This window comes from Gadus chalcogrammus, chromosome 3 (assembly GCF_026213295.1).
Source record: "Gadus chalcogrammus isolate NIFS_2021 chromosome 3, NIFS_Gcha_1.0, whole genome shotgun sequence".
Taxonomy (NCBI): Eukaryota; Metazoa; Chordata; class Actinopteri; order Gadiformes; family Gadidae; genus Gadus; species Gadus chalcogrammus.
Genome location: NC_079414.1, coordinates 16,714,009 through 16,728,069, shown reverse-complemented (window position 1 = coordinate 16,728,069; position 14,061 = coordinate 16,714,009). Strand labels below are relative to the sequence as shown.

Below are 14,061 nucleotides of genomic sequence, written 5' to 3'. Positions count from 1 at the left end.
GAAGCCCCCCATGCCTCCGCTGCCAGAAGCGCAGCCTTACTTACCGACAACCACCTCCTAAGCGGCGCAGTCGCCCAGCGTGTGGCTCTACCCCTGTCCCCGAAGGCAGTTCACTGCACCAAGTTTGTTTACCACTGCAGAGACAAGGGAGAGAGAGAGAGGCCGGTCATCATGTCACCGTGTGTTGTTTTTCATCCGACCCGCTGTGAAAGAAAAAGCCGTACAATGAATACGATCAGTGAAGCTTATCCTATCTTACCATTACCATTGCTTCACGCGCTTTTCACTACGTTGGCAGAGGGAAGAAAACAAGCAGAAGCACATATGGCCCTATAACATAACAGCTACCACTGATGTGCTTTTTAAATACTAGTACATATTTTCCGCACTTTTCTTTCAATGATACTCATTATTGAGAAAATTCGGAAGAATTGCTCATTCAAGCAGGCTATCGCATTTTATGGGTTGTAATTGTCTACACAGTGTAGTCTTTATCCGAGGAACAATGCATACATCATTGTTAGCTTTTCCTGAAAGCCATTATACATTTCCCTCAATTATTTCCTATCGTGACACTGCAATTTACTGTTCAATAGGGCGAGTAGGCTGTCTGCTCTGATGTCCCTGATTCAAATGCTTATTACGTTCTGCCATAAGTGGGTGATTATAACCCAGAGAATCTGTGAGTAGATACATTTATTAGCCTTTGTGGCCTGGTGGGATTCAAAACCAAGTGGGAATCAAACCCTTTCACTTGGCAGTGGTACTGCAAAGTGAGCTACCCACCAAATTGAGCTACACAGGAAAGAAAGTATTTTTACTGTGGACACAGAATGCTTACCTCCACAATTAATCTGGTTTACATAGGGCTAAGGTAGTAAACATCAAAACAGCATTATTTAAGTTAGATCTCTCTCGGTCTGATGTTATTGAAATTCTTTCTGGGTAAAGTCTTTCAAGATAAAGACAGCTTGGAGTGCTGCATGATGCAGCTATATTCCTTTCAACAAACAATTCTAAAGAATTGTTTACACAAGCCGCGTTTCAGGTTCTATGGGTTGTAACTAATTACCCACAAATTGGACTTCTAATCATCAGGTTACCGCCGGTATCATTTTTTCTTTGTCCGTAACGCCATTGTAAAGTCTCTGAAGTATTTCCTATACTTTCACCGCAATTTACTGTTCAATCTGGCGTGTAGGCCATCCGCTCTGATGTGTCTGATACAAATGCAAATGTAGTTTATCCTTTAGACGAGGTCATGAGCAGGTTATTTAAACAAAGAGAATTCTGATGTCATTCCTGCCCTCCCTCTCCCTTAAAGGCTAGTTGCTATGGTCTGCAACTGATTTTGATGGTCCAGTTTCCTCAATATTCTCCTCATTGTTATGTTGAAATAGTCTTCACTTTTGTATACATGGCATAATGTTTAGACATGTATATAGAGAACGTTAGAAGGCCATGGAGAAGGATATTCGTTATTGATTGATTGTGATTCAGTATTTTGTCCTAGCCACAGGCTGTTATGGAGATCTGTGTGATTTTCCATCTGCTTCATTCGTATGTGTGTGTGTGTGTGTGTGTGTGTGTGTGTGTGTGTGTGTGTGTGTGTGTGTGTGTGTGTGTGTGTGTGTGTGTGTGTGTGTGTGTGTGTGTTTTTGTTTGTGTTTGTGTGCGCCTCTGTTTGTTATCTAGGGTACAGGAGCTCAGAGACCTGGGGGATCTGTCGCCCCACTGGGACACTCTGAGGAGGGAGGTGATCACACAGTATGGAGGCCTAGTCAGCTCCTACCAGGACACGCTGGCCCAACTGGAGAAAATCACTGGTACGCCTCCTTACACACGCACACACACACACACACGCACATACATAGATACACACCTTCATAGAATTGCCTTCAAACATGCAAAACACATGCCCAGAACCTACATAGTTACATAGTTGCCATATATATATTTTCCATTTGCATACCAAAACTTATGGATATAAAAAGAAAAACACACAAATACACACACACAAACACTTGAAAACATCTGCAACTTTTATGCTGATCAACTTTAATAGACATAAAGAGAGACACACTTACACTCCCTCGCAAAGACAAACATAATTACATTCCCACTTAAAATGTTTTGGGCTTTCAAAGGACATGGCCTGTGTTTCACAGATCTAATGATACGATATTTTGCATTTATAGTTTTAGTTAGCATAGACTTTGTAATGTAGACTTTCATCATCTAAAATAAAAGGCTTTACTGTTACATTGTCAGTAGTCTCACAAATATAACTTTAGATTAATATCTGAGGGCAGACCAGCACAAATCTGGGAGTACGGGAGGTTTCACTATCTTTCTCTTCATATTTGTTACGACCAACCGTTTTGCTGGAGGCGTGGATCTGTAAGCGTGTAATTGGCGAACAACAAACTAGGCCAGCAGTAGTAAACTGTAAAAAAAAAAAGTGTCTGTAAAGGTTTCATATCACCCCGTGCTGGCCCCTGCAGAAATACCCTTATTAAAATCCCTTTCTGAAATCCATGAGTATCTCCAGTAGAACAACTCGAAACAGAAACAAAAAGAAAACAAAGAGTTTCTCTGCCCCTTGGATGTTTTGTGTAAGGGTCTCCCTCCAGAAGTTCTGCTGTGTCCGAGATGACAATGTCACCGTCCCATTCAAAGAGAGCCAATCGTCGCCTTAGCCTGGGGCGTATGTTGATCTTTACTCTTGACATCAAATTGGTTCCATCAGGCGACTTTGGATACTTGGTTTTATTTGTAAGCATCCAATCAAGTCATTGGAGCAAATATCAATCAAAAATTTGGAGCAATCTTCCTATTTTCATAAATAAGAAAAAAATTACATTTCTTGCTTCATTTTTGTTGCCATTCAGGTTTGATTTACTTGACCATAAAACTTTGCACAATGCAGCAATGGAGGATTTATTTTCAAATGCAACAATAAAATTGTCTTATTATTGTGAAATTATACACAATCTACTCCATAAATCAAGTCTTTTGTGGAGACTTCTTGCAGCTTTGTTGCATTTGTGTATAGTATGTACTCAGAGCACATGATGGAAAAAAAAGAATGCTACCAAATGAAAGAAACGGGGACAACTTTTGTTATTAACCAATAGCAAGTGTTTGTACAGTGTTGTGGTTAGAATCTTCGCCTCCCAGTTGAAAGGGTATGAGTTCGGTCCCCAAGGTCCAATGCCTTGGATACAAACATCCCCTAAACTAATTCCAAAGTGTACAATTCACAAACAATGCTCGACAATATCCAGTTATTTCTAGATAAGAGGAAATTACATACAAACGTATTTCTCTCGTCTCTGTCTCCTTTTCTATCTTTCTCTTCTCCATCCTCCTCAACTTTATTGATTATTCACTCTGGGCTTTGCCGCTGTGGCCATTGGCAAGTGATGGATTTGACCACGACTCCCTACTGTCTTGTAATGAGATGTTTGTCAGTGTGGCGCTCCCCTGCGACCAGCCGTTTGAGTAATGATGACTCCTCGCCACTTCCCCTCAGCACGCCCGGGCCTCCCTTGGGGGGGTGGTGGGAGTGAGCGGCAAAGACCAAGGTTGTTGTTTCGGACGGTAAGAAGTACGCGGTGCAGATCGTTATGGTTCCTGACAATACTCCCTTGTTCTTTTTCTTCTGGAACGCCATCGGCCAGATGTCACGCGACATGCGATGGACCCCGGCGCCCGGCTCCGAGGCGCGACAACGCATAGTGACAGGAGCACAGGGGAGGAGGATCAATTATTGATAGCTAATGTGATCAAAGGGGAGGTGAGAGGCGGAGCGGGGGGGTGTGGGGGGTGTGGAGGACTTGCGTACAGGGAGGGAGCATCTGAGCCCATGTAGAGTGGGCGGGTGTGAAGAAAGATGGAGCAAAAATCTCCAGGAGGCCTCGGCAGAGGATTACAGATGGATCATGGACGCCGACCGAGGTTAGGGGTGCTGTTCCCAACGGGGCCACCGTGCTAAGAATATATGCAGTCAGTTCACTGTGAGACATCAAACAAATGGCATTTACGGTATATAAATGTCATATAGCGTAAGATGGGGAAAAAACTGAGTAGACAGAAATGGGACAATTCTTTTTCCCTGCTTACAGTCCCTGCTTCTGTAGTCTGAATTAAAAGGGGCTTCTTATTGAGAAGAATAAGCAAGTTGTCGAACAGAAGCCTGCATTGTTTCCCTGCTGATTTCCACCATGTGTTTTAAGTGGCGGGCCATCTGATGTGGGAGGAGTGTCAAGGAGAGAGCTGAGCAGAATCAGGAGCAAAAGAAGTAGCCGAAGAGAGCGAAGATAGTAGTAAAAAAGAGGGGTAGCGCTACATCACTCCGCGTACGGAGTGGCGGCAGGAGAGCACAGCAGTCCTCGGGGAGACCAGGGCAGATTCTCCATGCTCAGGTTCAACATCCTTAGTGTTTCATTTCCATTCATTTTTAATGAGCCGGGCTGACCTCAGCACGCACTTTAGACGCTCTAATAACTGTTCCGCTCATGAATAAATCATCGCCACCTCCTTTGTTTGCGAGCGGGACAATTAGAGGCTGTTGTAATCCTGTCATGGGTGTTGTTTGTTGGACCTCCAGCAACCTGTTCCCCGTCATTCGACTCTCCCTGTTCTCTAGACGTGTCTGTACACAGCTGCCACTCATGACCATATCCTCGGTGATGAGACAAGTGCAGGTGCTATTTGAAGAAGCGTCTTCATATTGATGTTTCAATTCAAACATCTCGTTGGAAACCAAATCAAACTTTTCAGAAGCTTGTTAGTTAAGCTGTTATGGAGGTTTTCTTTGTGTGTAAGGATCATGTAGAGGTAACCTGGTTTAGCTCTGGAAGATGAAATGTAATATTGCGTTGAGTCAATTTCAAACTGGGTTTTCATTTCTGAACGCTGATTACAGTCAGCTATTTATATAATTGATCTATAATTGTCGGTGTTAGAATTTTGGCATGTATCCTATATAAGACAGGATATCCAGAGCACATTGCTAAATGAGCTAAGATCCCTGGTATAATTAAAATTAAATACATATGTGCATGTTCACCCGGACAAAGGCATATTTGTGACCTGATGATAGCCCTGCATTAGGCTTCAATCACTGAGGGGGTTGTAAAGGTACTCAGCCGATCTTATCAAACAATTAATGCCTGCAGTTGGTCAATAATACCACATGAATGACTGCGTCTTGTCTCAATGACTCACGTCATTAAACGAACTACCCACAAATCGCAGTGACTGCATTGTATCCTGAAGAAATCAGGAAGAAGTCAGTTTGACAGTCCAAGCAAACACTGCAATTTAGATTTTTTTTTTAAAGAGAAATGATGGGAAGGAGGAAAAAGGAAGCGAGATGCCAGCTATTGGTTATTAACATTCGCACCCAGCTTCTTCCGTTGCATAGGCCAGCAACCTGCCTATACTAGTATTTTTCTGTCCTTGCACACAGTCATTTCTGACTACCTTTTTTCATTTGTGAAATGCAACTGCATGTTCAACCTTGCTAAGAAAACCATACAGAGACACACAACTACACTTACAGGCATTAATGCTCACATATGATCAAGATCTTTCTCTTCTTTTTCTGTCTTGTTTATTCCACTGGAAGTTATACGCGTAGCACGATTTATACCTAACTTGAAATTGTTAGAAAACACTGATGTCCAAGCTTCAGCTGAACCATCTCATAAAGAAAAGTTCCTGGTGGCCTTTCAACAGACCAAGGTGTAATACCGAGCATGAAAGCGTTAAAAACCGCTGATGTCTAAGCCTCAGCAAAGCCATCTCATAAAGGCCAGTTCCCAATGGAGCCAAAGTGCCTAGACTTTTGGAGGAGTTTTCAAACTCTCTTTCTTAAACTGTGGAGTTACTTATGTATGACTACATAAGATATCCTTCAAGAGAGCTGAAGCTCAGCCTACACCCTGAAACAAATCATACGGCACAGCGTTTTGATAATTTTCTCAGTTTTTGCCTAAAAGGCACCTGTGTGCTTTTGTGTTTAATTTGCCGATCCACAAATGTCCACGAGTCCATTCGGCTGGATCCCAAGAGCTCTTTAGACCCCACTTAAAAAGAAAGACTCTTTAGTAAGATTTATGGACTCAGCTCCGGTTAAAAGAGATCAAACCTGCCACACTAACTAAGGACTCTAACTTAATTGGCAGACTGTGTGGTGTTGGAATCAGAGAGTTAGCAGCCGAAAGAGACAAGCCGGGTTAATAGTGCTTTGTTAACTAGCATGTCCGTTTAACGACATAAGCAAGCTTCCCCTCAGTGATGAGAGAGAAAAAAAAACACGATTACTGACACTTGGCATGGCCATGGCACTATTCAAGATACCCTGCTGGTGCTGATAACTGCTGGTGGAGTGTGTGGGAACTGTGAAATGATTGTTTCTCCTTATCTGTGAAAGTCAGAACATGTCATTATTAGTTGTTGAAAATTGAAACAGCATCCATATCTAATTGTGTCACATTTTATGAAAGGGAACCTAAACGTTTGAGATAAGTGAACAGACCGCTCTTTAATTACATGGCAAATTTGTAAAAGATAATGAGAACTTTCCCGATTTCTTGTCTGTACGTTGTTGTGTTGAAAGCCTTTGATCGTCGCTCTACGCCAACATCACAACATGATCTGTGGTCTCAAAGATCACAATTAACATATTTGAGATTTGCTCAACCATTGTGCTCTTTGAGATTACATTTGAATACTGTGCAGAATAACGTTGCTTCTCTGTTGAGTAGAGGAAGGGTGTTAATTGGAGCTTTTGAATAAAATAGTCAGTGTAAAATACATCAAATCCCTCATTAAAAGGATTATGCATAAAAATGGGTGTTTTGACGGCTGTTTTATGTTTTTTTTAGGACAAAGTCGTTATTTATTGGTGAGTCCAAATCGGGATTAAGGGGAAGTCCTTCTCATTTTTAAAGCACCATTTGAAGATAGGATATGATTGTTTCCCATGAGCAGAAGGAATTAGCGGGGCCTTGTCCAATAAGGTAACACTTCAATAGTTTAAACTTACGTGGGGAAGTGTGAATAATGAAAATGATTGACTACTCTTAGAAGCGCAAAAATAAAAAAAATTAAATCGGGCGATTTATTGAGGAATTACGTTAAATGGAGGACAAGCATTAATTGTCTCAGTGACTAAACATAACGACGACGCGTCTTGTCCACAATTCATCTCGTGCACAGTCGTTTTTGAGTGTCGTGATTGTTTATTTGCTTGTTTAATTGCTAGTTGCTATCCGACAACAAGATACCGGTCCTCCATGCGGTGCTGCTCGTCTCATTGAAAATGAGCGTCTAGCGGGTGCATATCGTGCCTGCCTTAATGCGTCTAAAGAAAAAGTTCTGTTACATAGTTGCATTATCGCCTTTTCTATTGTGTTTTTCGCCCAGCCCTAGCTAGGTTAAATCAGTTAAAGTACGTTAATAGTGTCCTACAGCACTGCTGGCCTCACGCCCAGCTGTGGCTGGTTTCTTCTTAAAAAGTTCACTGACCAACACTGTTATGCTTAACAACACAGTTCACACTCTGTTCTTGTCCTTTCCCTTCTTCTCCCCCCCCCCCCCCCCCCCCGCCCGCCCTGCAGGTCCTTCCTTCAAGCCGAGCTGCTGCAAAACCCAGAAGTCTCTGGAGTTTATCCCAATCAACCTCCACACACAGAGGATGATGGTGACCTGCCCCAGAAAATCAGGTACTCGACCGCTCGAGGAGGACATTCTGAATGTCCTGAGGTTCTGAAGCCATTGTGTCCCGTAAAATGGAACATAAGATACTGAAAGTATCCCGTCGCATCCATCTCGTCATCCTACAGTAGCCTTGTTTGTTGGCGAACAAATGGATAGGGGATAAGGATAAGGACAGGTCAGGGATTGTAGGTTTTTAATCTTATCGCTGACATCAACACGTACAGACCTAGAACAAGATTAGGGCGGATCGACACTTGGCCCTGGTGCTGTGTACTTTGACTGTTGTCCAAGAAAGAACAATGGATGCAGGATAGTCTAGTGTCAAATGTTTTTCAATCCCAGGTGCTGAGTTCGAGTCCCAATGTCTGCAAAATGTCTAACGCATGGCTGCCTCCTACGATTTACTTCTGACAAGATTCACTCTAAATTGCTTGGAATAAAAGCGTCTGCCAAATGGCTAAATTGTAAATGGTAAATAAATAATGGCAGATAGGCACTTTCCTCTGCTATGGTAGACTTTGTACAAACGTCCTGTTTTGGTAGCAAAACCCATCCCTTCGAGAAAACGGTGTTAAGTGATTCTAGGGAAGATTCAAGAAGATACAACTCACAGGATCCTACCTTCTGACGTTTGTTTACTGTCTCTGCCTCACTGCCCGTTCAACAGCAGCCTTTTGGTGTTGTGTGAAAGTGTAATTAATCACATGGATAGATTTCGTAGACGAAAGCAAACCCGCGGTTTGAACAATGGAAATCTCTGTGTGTCGCTCAGTATCTGTCGATCACTAAACAAGTGATGAATGTGATCAGCAGGAAAATAAATTGTTGTGTTTCATGGAGGCTACCGGCAGTGAAAAAAAAAAGAATTGCAGAAATACGCAGACCTCATCCTTTAAGCTTTCATTATTTATAAAAGCAAAGTTATTTATCCACGGTGCAACAAGACAGATCTTTCAAAAAGTTGAATTCACAGGGGTAATCTTTTACTTCCCCCTGTCCAATTCCTCACGTCCCCAATTTGTCATGAAGGTTTACAGAGGATTCCTAAAGAAATCTATCAGGTCATCTCCAGGGCAGGTTCTTGATGATTTACTATACCTCAGTTTTCATCCTTGAAAGTGACATTTTGCAGAAATATTTCAAAGGCTAATAGCCGGGCTTGACGCCACTGCGATAAACACGTTGTTCGGCACTCATTTGAACCTTGTAAAAAGGGTGTTTTATCACTGCTTAACAGCAGGATAGGTGGTGGGTATGAATTATAACAACTTATCTCCACACTGCCACAATCAATTTCTTTTTCTGTGTGGGAAAGTGTGAGAGAGTTCTCTCAGCCCGCTCGTTTCCCTGGCAATTTATAGGGAAGGGGACCAAAGAAAGGGGGAGGCCAGACAAATACAGCACAAATTGGCCACTGTGATTGATGTTCAGAGACCCACCATTGTATTTCAGTCTGCGGCTGTTGCAGCAGAACCAATTAAGGGGAAGTCGGTAGTTTATAACTCCAGGGGCCTAACGTGTGGCAGGCAGGGGGGGCGCATCGGCCAGGCACTGGGATAATGATTTGGGAATTCTGTGGGATCTGCATTAGTGGGAAGACACCATTAACCCCTTCATTCCCCAACCACTCCCCCCTATTTACCCCAGTGTCCATTAAGTCAGCGCTTCGGGGTTGGAGGGGAGCCAGTCCAGCCACCCTGTCATCTGCATTGCTGGGGCCACATCTGCAGCAGAGCTGTGTCATTAGTTTTGTGTTTTGAACAGCTCTTCAGAACAGCCTCCTCAACGCCGAGAGCAGAGCTACCAGTGGCCTTTCCCCCAGGGTGTTCATTAACTGACCTGGCACTAAAACCAACCCCCCGAAAATATTCAGCACCATAATCCCCCATAACCCCTCCTCTCCACTCCTGAGTTGCTCTGATATAAGTGTCAGGCTTATCCATTACTCATCTGAAACAAGGCCTGTTTTAAGCACCTCTGTGCTAGCCGCCGCGCCGTCGGTGTGTGTGTGTGTGTGTGTGTGTGTGTGTGTGTGTGTGTGTGTGTGTGTGTGTGTGTGTGTGTGTGTGTGTGTGTGTGTGTGTGTGTGCGTGTGCGTGCGTGAGTGTTTTATTTACTTTTTGACGGCGCTGTGCAAATTGGAATGAAGCGGCGTGACATTGGTTGTCCTTCTTGTTCAACGCGGTACCAGAGCCATGTGGAGACCGCAGGGGGCGCCCGGGAAGGAATACGGGAAGGGATTCAGGGGGCTGTGATGTGAACCCATCACAATGAGCTTACCGCATTTCCCACGCAACGCGCGTCTGTGAAAGAGTTCCAAAGGCACATGTGTCGGAATTAATCTGGAGAGATCCGTTTTCACGCCAGGCTGCAAACATTCACAAGGGAGCAGCGACGGAAAACTGTTTCAACCTTTCAGAAACAAAACAACAACTTACATCCCCTGATTCTGTTTTCCTCCAGTTGTCGTTTTTTTGCAAGGGACTCTGTCTCTGGGTTTAGGGGTATGATGGCATGCTGTGTGAGTGGGACTGGTGAATCCTCTCGATTTGTCTCGCTGCTCTGTGTGCACAGACGCTGCCTACGACGTGGTCACAGTGGGCGCTCCGGCAGCCCACTACCAGGGATTCAAGAATGGCGGGCTGCAGAAACTTCTGAGCCGCTACCAAGCCGAGAAGAAGAGGTAGGACCCAACCGACCCACAGCAAAGCCACTCCAATACAAACGATGACATACTGGCTAGAACTGTTGCTGTACAAACTGTATTTCAATCACTAGAAGGGTTACTACACAAACTACAACATACTGACTTGAACTGTTGCTGTACAAACTGTATTAAAGTCACTAGAAGGGTTACTACACAAACTACAGCATACTGGCTTGAACTGTTGCTGTACAAACTGTATTAAAGTCACTAGAAGGGTTACTACACAAACTACAGCATACCGGCTTGAACTGTTGCTGTACAAACTTTATTACATTCACTAGAAGGTTTACCATACAAGATATAAAACACTCAGTACACACTACAATAATTACGACACAAACTAAAACATACTGACTAGAACAGTGAGAGTGAAAAATTATACCATTATGTGGTATAATGGTATCATAGAATACCATGGTATCATAAAATACCATTATACCATTAAAACACAATTAGTTTATACAGTTATACAGACTTTATTTATCTTTGGTTATATTCAAACTAACAGTTGGTTATATACAAACTAAAGCGGTTGGAAATACATTGCTTATAGTACATATAATAGTAATAGCAGAAATGACAGCTGTTTATAGAACCAAGATGAGGGTTGGTCATAAGTAGATATTAAGTAAATAGATTTTCATATTCCACTGGTAGGACCTCTGTCCAGGATGCTAGTGCAGCGAATGACCTTCCTGTTGACCTCGGTTCCTGTGCCTTGTTTTCTCTGAGTCATCCACAACTCTTACCCTCTACTTTTCTATTTCAATTGAAAAGCAAAAGGTTGACCGATTGAGTAGATCCCTACTTCCCGAAAAAACCAAGGGCTTTTATTTTTCAGAGCAAATGAGGGGTCATCCTGAACGGCCGATATTTCAGCTTCGCAAATGCACACTCTCATTCATTACACAGACAAACGGATACACACCCATATAGCCCACACACAAACACACATAATGAAGCTTTGCATGCATGCAGGCTTAATCACGTGCCAGCCCTTTCCCACTCGCTCACTACTACAGTAAGGAGCAGCCGTATCAGCAGTACTCGTTTGAATTGTGCTGCCGCGGCTCTTTCGAACGCAGGGCGGCCATACACGCAGGAGGAGGATCCTGCGTCCACGGTCACTTGAGTGATGCCGCAGGAAATGAAGGGTGATTATTCTGTAAGCCTTTCGCATGGATTGCAAAGTCATTACAAAGCACGCCAGTTCCAATTAGCTCCACAGGAGTTTGGCGCTCAACAATATAAAAAAGGAGGCAAGGCTGAAGTGGGGTTATAAAAACGGACGGCGTTGATGGGAAAATGGTTGGAGGCTTCGCACGCGGGAGCGAATTTGCTGAAGATGGTCGGTTTTATCTGCTTACACGCGCTATACTATGATGATAAGAGTTTTGCATATTTTTTGTATGAGAGTCCACTGAAGTGAAATAATTTTCCTTTGAATGAGAGATTAGACTAGAATAAGTTCCGCTGGGAGACGGCACTTTTTTTGTTTCATATTTGACTTAGTTAATGACTCACTGTAGCTTGAAGTTTCCAATTTTCCGCCTGGCTGACCTGCGTCGGACTTCAATGAGCCTCTGCTGACTTTGACCTGGAATCCCGCCATTTTGTCACTCATCGTCAGAAACGGGAATAAATTCTAACTTGATGTTTCCGCTTCGAATTCCACTGAGTATTTAGAGTCTCTTTATTTGGTGTTAATGTGTGTTTACTTTGAATGACAATTTAACTATGTGTGATATTTTTTCATGAAGGTTCACTAAAAAGAGAAGTTCTGACCGTTGGCAGTAACGATGTTGGTTTTGGCATGGCATTTAAGTGATCAAAACTATAAGGGCTTTTTCGTGATGTGGCAAACTTACGCCCAACTAAACCTTGTTTGTCAGCATACCTGGCGAATTTTAAAAGAGGAAAATTCGATCCGATTAGAGACTTCGTCAATCAACAGACAACGCTACTGCTTCAACAAAGAAAACAATGAGAAAAGAAACGAAGAAGAAAGAGCAAGAGAGGGCTGGTGTTACCAAGAATGCAATAAAAGAGCCATTCGTCTTTGTTCCCAGGACACTGAGGAGAGGGAGGGAGCTCTTCCCATAACCATTAAAAAAAGAGATCTGCAATGGGAGAACTTGGCAGACCGGAGCAGTGGGCAGTGCAGGCTGTCTCTGGATGGACACAGCTAGGGGTGTAATCAATATCTGTCCTTTGTATTCCACTGGAAACCCTTTGGTAAATGTACACACAAAGCAAAAGCATTTATCTTTCATTAACGTATGCACTCCCACTTAAATCTGTCTTTTAAAAATGGGTGGGGTGTCCTTCACTTATTTATCTATGTTTAATTGAACCTCCCAGTCAACCACTGATTTGGCGATATCTGTCATTAACACTGCTTTCAAATTATTCTGCCATTATTGTTCAATGGAAGAACACCCGCTAGAAAGAGCGTGTGTGTGTGTGTGTGTGTGTGTGTGTGTGTGTGTGTGTGTGTGTGTGTGTGTGTGTGTGTGTGTGTGTGTGTGTGTGTGTGTGTGTGTGTGTGTGTGTGTGTGTGTGTGTGTGTGTAGGAGGATACAAAGTGGATAAAGAGGTTACATGAAAGCTAGGGACCCTCTGTTCCACAGCTTTGCTGGAGAGAACACTGAATCCACCCTCGCCAGAATGTGTGGTCTTGCATGCTGTCCACCACACTCTGAGATAACTATTAAGTCATTCTGTGCCAACCAAGAGTTTCAGACGCATTTGGAGGACAGACTGGAGGTGGGGAGGCATAGATTGTGGGTTCTGGATTCAACACATAGTGGATAGAGCCATGTGGCTCTTGTGTTCACAGAACTTGGGACTCGCACGGCCACCCTTGCAAAGTAAGCTGGCTCCTTTGGCGGGTGGTCTGAGAGGTTCAGACGAGGGACATTGGCACTGATCTGCGGCACCTCGTTGACAGACAGAAGCTTGAACAGCCAGCTCCGGACTCTCTCTCTTTCCATCTCTCCCTCTCTCAATCTGTCTCTTTCTCCCTCTCTCTCTTTCCTTCTCTCTCTCGCTCACTTTCTCCCTCCCTCTCTCTCCCTCTCTATTTTCCCTCTCTCGCTCCCTCTCTCACTTCCTCTGTCTCCTTCTCTCGCTCTTTTCCCACTCTCCCTCCCTCTCTCTCCCTCTCTCTTTTCCCTCTCTCTCGCCCTCACTCACTTCTTCTATCTCCCTCTCTCTCTTTTCCGTATCTCTCCCTCCCTCTCTCTCCCTCTCTCTCCCTCTCTCTCTTTTCCCTCTCTCGCTCTCCCTCTTTCTCCCTCTCTCTCCCTCTCTCTCTGTATCAGAGTAAGATATTGGCAGCAGCAACAGCACACTGCAGCCGAGCTGTGTCTGCCTTGAGATCAGTGCTTCTCCCCATCTTGTCTCTCAATGACTGAGGAAGGTCTTGGCTGGTCTCTCCCTGCCACATGGGTGCTTATGGCAATGTTGGTGGTGAGACTGGTGGTCAGCCAGTGTTGGACGTTATAACAGAGGGAGATTGGTGGCTGGAATAACGAGATCACTTCTGACCCCACCCCCATTCCCTTTCTCTATGACAGAGTATAGATTTTCTTTTTCGCTTCTGTTCCTTCTGGTTGCTGGGG

The 14,061-nt window shown here is 43.8% G+C and overlaps 1 protein-coding gene across 5 annotated transcripts in view; it reads left to right on the top strand.

Moving 5' to 3' along the window:
- inpp4b (inositol polyphosphate-4-phosphatase type II B) overlaps positions 1-14,061 on the top strand; it is a 119,051-nt gene that overhangs the window by 66,968 nt on the left and 38,022 nt on the right. For all 5 annotated transcript variants that reach the window (XM_056586325.1, XM_056586323.1, XM_056586324.1 and 2 more), the window contains 3 exons: positions 1,696-1,826; positions 7,632-7,736; positions 10,306-10,414. In XM_056586325.1, the coding sequence (XP_056442300.1) occupies positions 1,696-1,826; positions 7,632-7,736; positions 10,306-10,414 (345 nt within the window). The remainder of the gene's footprint in view (positions 1-1,695; positions 1,827-7,631; positions 7,737-10,305; positions 10,415-14,061) is intronic.